Below are 2500 nucleotides of genomic sequence, written 5' to 3'. Positions count from 1 at the left end.
GAGTGAAATGCATTGGAGAATAAATCTCAGGGCGAGGAACTGCCCTTATGGCTGGAGGAGAAGTACAGGCAGTCCTTGACTTATAAAGATTCATTCAGCGACCGTTCAAAGTTACGACGGTTGCACCATCTGCAATCTTCCCAGCTGGCTTCTCACAAGTAAGAGAGCCAGTTTGGCCTAGAGGTTAAGGCGCTAGGCTAGAAAGTGGGAGACTGTGAGTTCAAGTCCTGCATGAGCCATGAAAACTAGCTGGGGTGACTTTGGGCCAATCACTAGGAGGCCGTGAGTTCTAGTCTTGCTTCAGGCATGTAAGCTGGCTGGGTGATTATGGACCAGTCACCATGAGTTCTAGTCCCAACTTAAGCCATGAAAGCCAACTGGGTGACTTTGAGCCAATCACAAGGAGATTGGGAGTTCTAGTCGTGCCTTAGCTATGAAAGCCAATTGGGTGACTTTGAACCAATCGTAAGGAGACTGGGAGTTCTAGTTCCACTTTAGCCATGAAAGCCACTTAATGACTTTGAGCCAATCACAAGGAGATTGGGAGTTCTAGTCCTGCCTTAGCCATGAAAGCCAACCAAGTGACTTTGAACCAATCACCAGGAAACTGGGAATTCTAGTCCCACTTTAGCCGTGAGAGCCAGCTGGGTGACTTTGGGCCAGCCGTTTTCTCTCAGCCTGACCCACCTCAACAGAGTTGTTGTTGTTGTTTTGGGGGAAAATAGGAGGAGGAAGATGTGGTTGGATATCTTCGACGCCTTATTTGTAAAAATAATAAAGGCGGGATATAAATAAATAAAAGAATGATAAAGAAGTCAATGAAGGAAGCCTGGTGTCAGCATTCTGATGCTGCCATAAAAAGACGAGGCTTGACTTTTCACCTACTTATTTTCTCTGTAGATAATATCCCCTAGGAGATGGGATGGGAGGGGGGAACATTCCTGTGGGGTGAGGTCAGAAGCTGGGGAGACTGACTTGGAAGATGGCCAATGAGAAGATGAGAATTGGGGAATGGAAAGGGAAGGGTTTGGGGGTCAGAGGGTTAGCATTGGCTACGACGAAGTCGGGGCCAGATCTGTCGTACTCAATAAATGGAATATTTCAGCAAAGATTAATTGTTTGGGAGTGCAATTTATTTGAGATGACATCGAAACCTGACACCTGGATTTGTTTAACAACCATATGATTCATTTAACAAATGCAGGGACTTACCAGCATGCTTTGCTTGGAAGATTTCCATGTCTGCGGCTGTGCCTTAGCCGTCTGGTGCCTCACGATGGAAGGATAGGCTGAGAGGGAGACAGAAGGCAGCTTTGGTTACTTCCAAAAATGTGCTTTCTCAGCCGCACCGGTATGCTTCGCTGAAGTTAGCAAAGTCAAGCAATCCCGAAACACAGGAGCTTTTGAGCTGACTGGTATCCAGGTAGTCCTCGACTTACAACCATTCGTTTAGTGACTGTTCAAAATGACAACCTGAGAAAAGTGACAGGTCCTCGCACTTGCGACAGTATTGCGGTATCCCCACAGCCATGTGCTCAAAATTCGGGCGCTTAGTAGCCAGCATGTGTTTATTTCCACGGTCCTTGCCCTTACAACCATTTCAGCATCCTGCGGTTACATGATCGCCATTACCAACCTTGCTTTCAACAAATAAGATCCTGTTGTGGTCCGCCAGCAGCCTGCGGAGCTGGTAGCGGAGTCGGACAGTGAGGAGGCTGAGGAAGAACGTGGGCCAGTCCTGGAGGCTGGGGAAGGCCTGGATGAGGGCTCTGCGTCGGAGGCAGAGATGGAGCCAGGGCCATCGGGGAGTGATGTGCGAACTCCGGAGCCTCCAGAGGCTGACAGCAGAGAGGCAGAGGAACAGGTGGAGCCTGTTCCTAGTGCACGCATGAGAAGAGCTGCCAGAAGGCAAGAGCAGCGAAAGCAAAAAGGACGACTCAGGAGTAAGGCCAAGAGACGATTGGCCCCTCCCATAAGGCTTAAAAGACCAGCAACAGCTCTTGGGCTCTTTGTCGGAAAACAACGTTGATAGATTTCTTTCTGCTCTTGCTGCATTTATTTCTTGTTGGCGTCTTCTGCTTCTGAACTTTTGCCAAGAAAAACCTTTGGCAGGTTGCCTAATTAGACCCAAGGTTGGTGATTAGACTGAAGAATTTGTGTTATGAAGAATTTGTTTTGAATTAGTTTGGACTACGCTGAGAATTGAGTTAATTCTCAGCTGTTCTAATAAAGTCTGTTTGTTTTCGAACTGATTGCGTCTGATAATACCTACTTGGGCCTGGGTCACAACAGATCCACGGGAGAAGCGGGATTGGCTTAATGATGGTCTGATTCTCTTAAAAACCACAGTGATAACGGTGGCAAGGAAGGTCGTAGAATTGGGCGCGACTCATTTCTCAACTGCCATGCTTAGTATCGGAGATTGTGGTCCCCATTCTGATCGTACATTATTTTTAATTTTCATTTCTCCAGTTTTCTGAAAACTCAAACAAACAGGCCT

The 2500-nt window shown here is 47.4% G+C and overlaps 1 protein-coding gene across 2 annotated transcripts in view; it reads right to left on the bottom strand.

The window, feature by feature from the left end:
- The window catches only part of TRIM29 (tripartite motif containing 29), a 48070-nt gene that overhangs the window by 8346 nt on the left and 37224 nt on the right, over positions 1–2500 (bottom strand). For both annotated transcript variants that reach the window (XM_034430485.3, XM_034430486.3), the window contains one exon: positions 1213–1289. In XM_034430485.3, coding sequence (XP_034286376.2) covers positions 1213–1289 — 77 coding nt within the window. The remainder of the gene's footprint in view (positions 1–1212; positions 1290–2500) is intronic.

Source organism: Pantherophis guttatus, chromosome 9, assembly GCF_059756535.1.
Source record: "Pantherophis guttatus breed Tessera chromosome 9, ASM5975653v1, whole genome shotgun sequence".
In the NCBI taxonomy this organism is placed as follows: domain Eukaryota; kingdom Metazoa; phylum Chordata; class Lepidosauria; order Squamata; family Colubridae; genus Pantherophis; species Pantherophis guttatus.
This window is presented reverse-complemented; position numbering and strand designations above follow the sequence as displayed.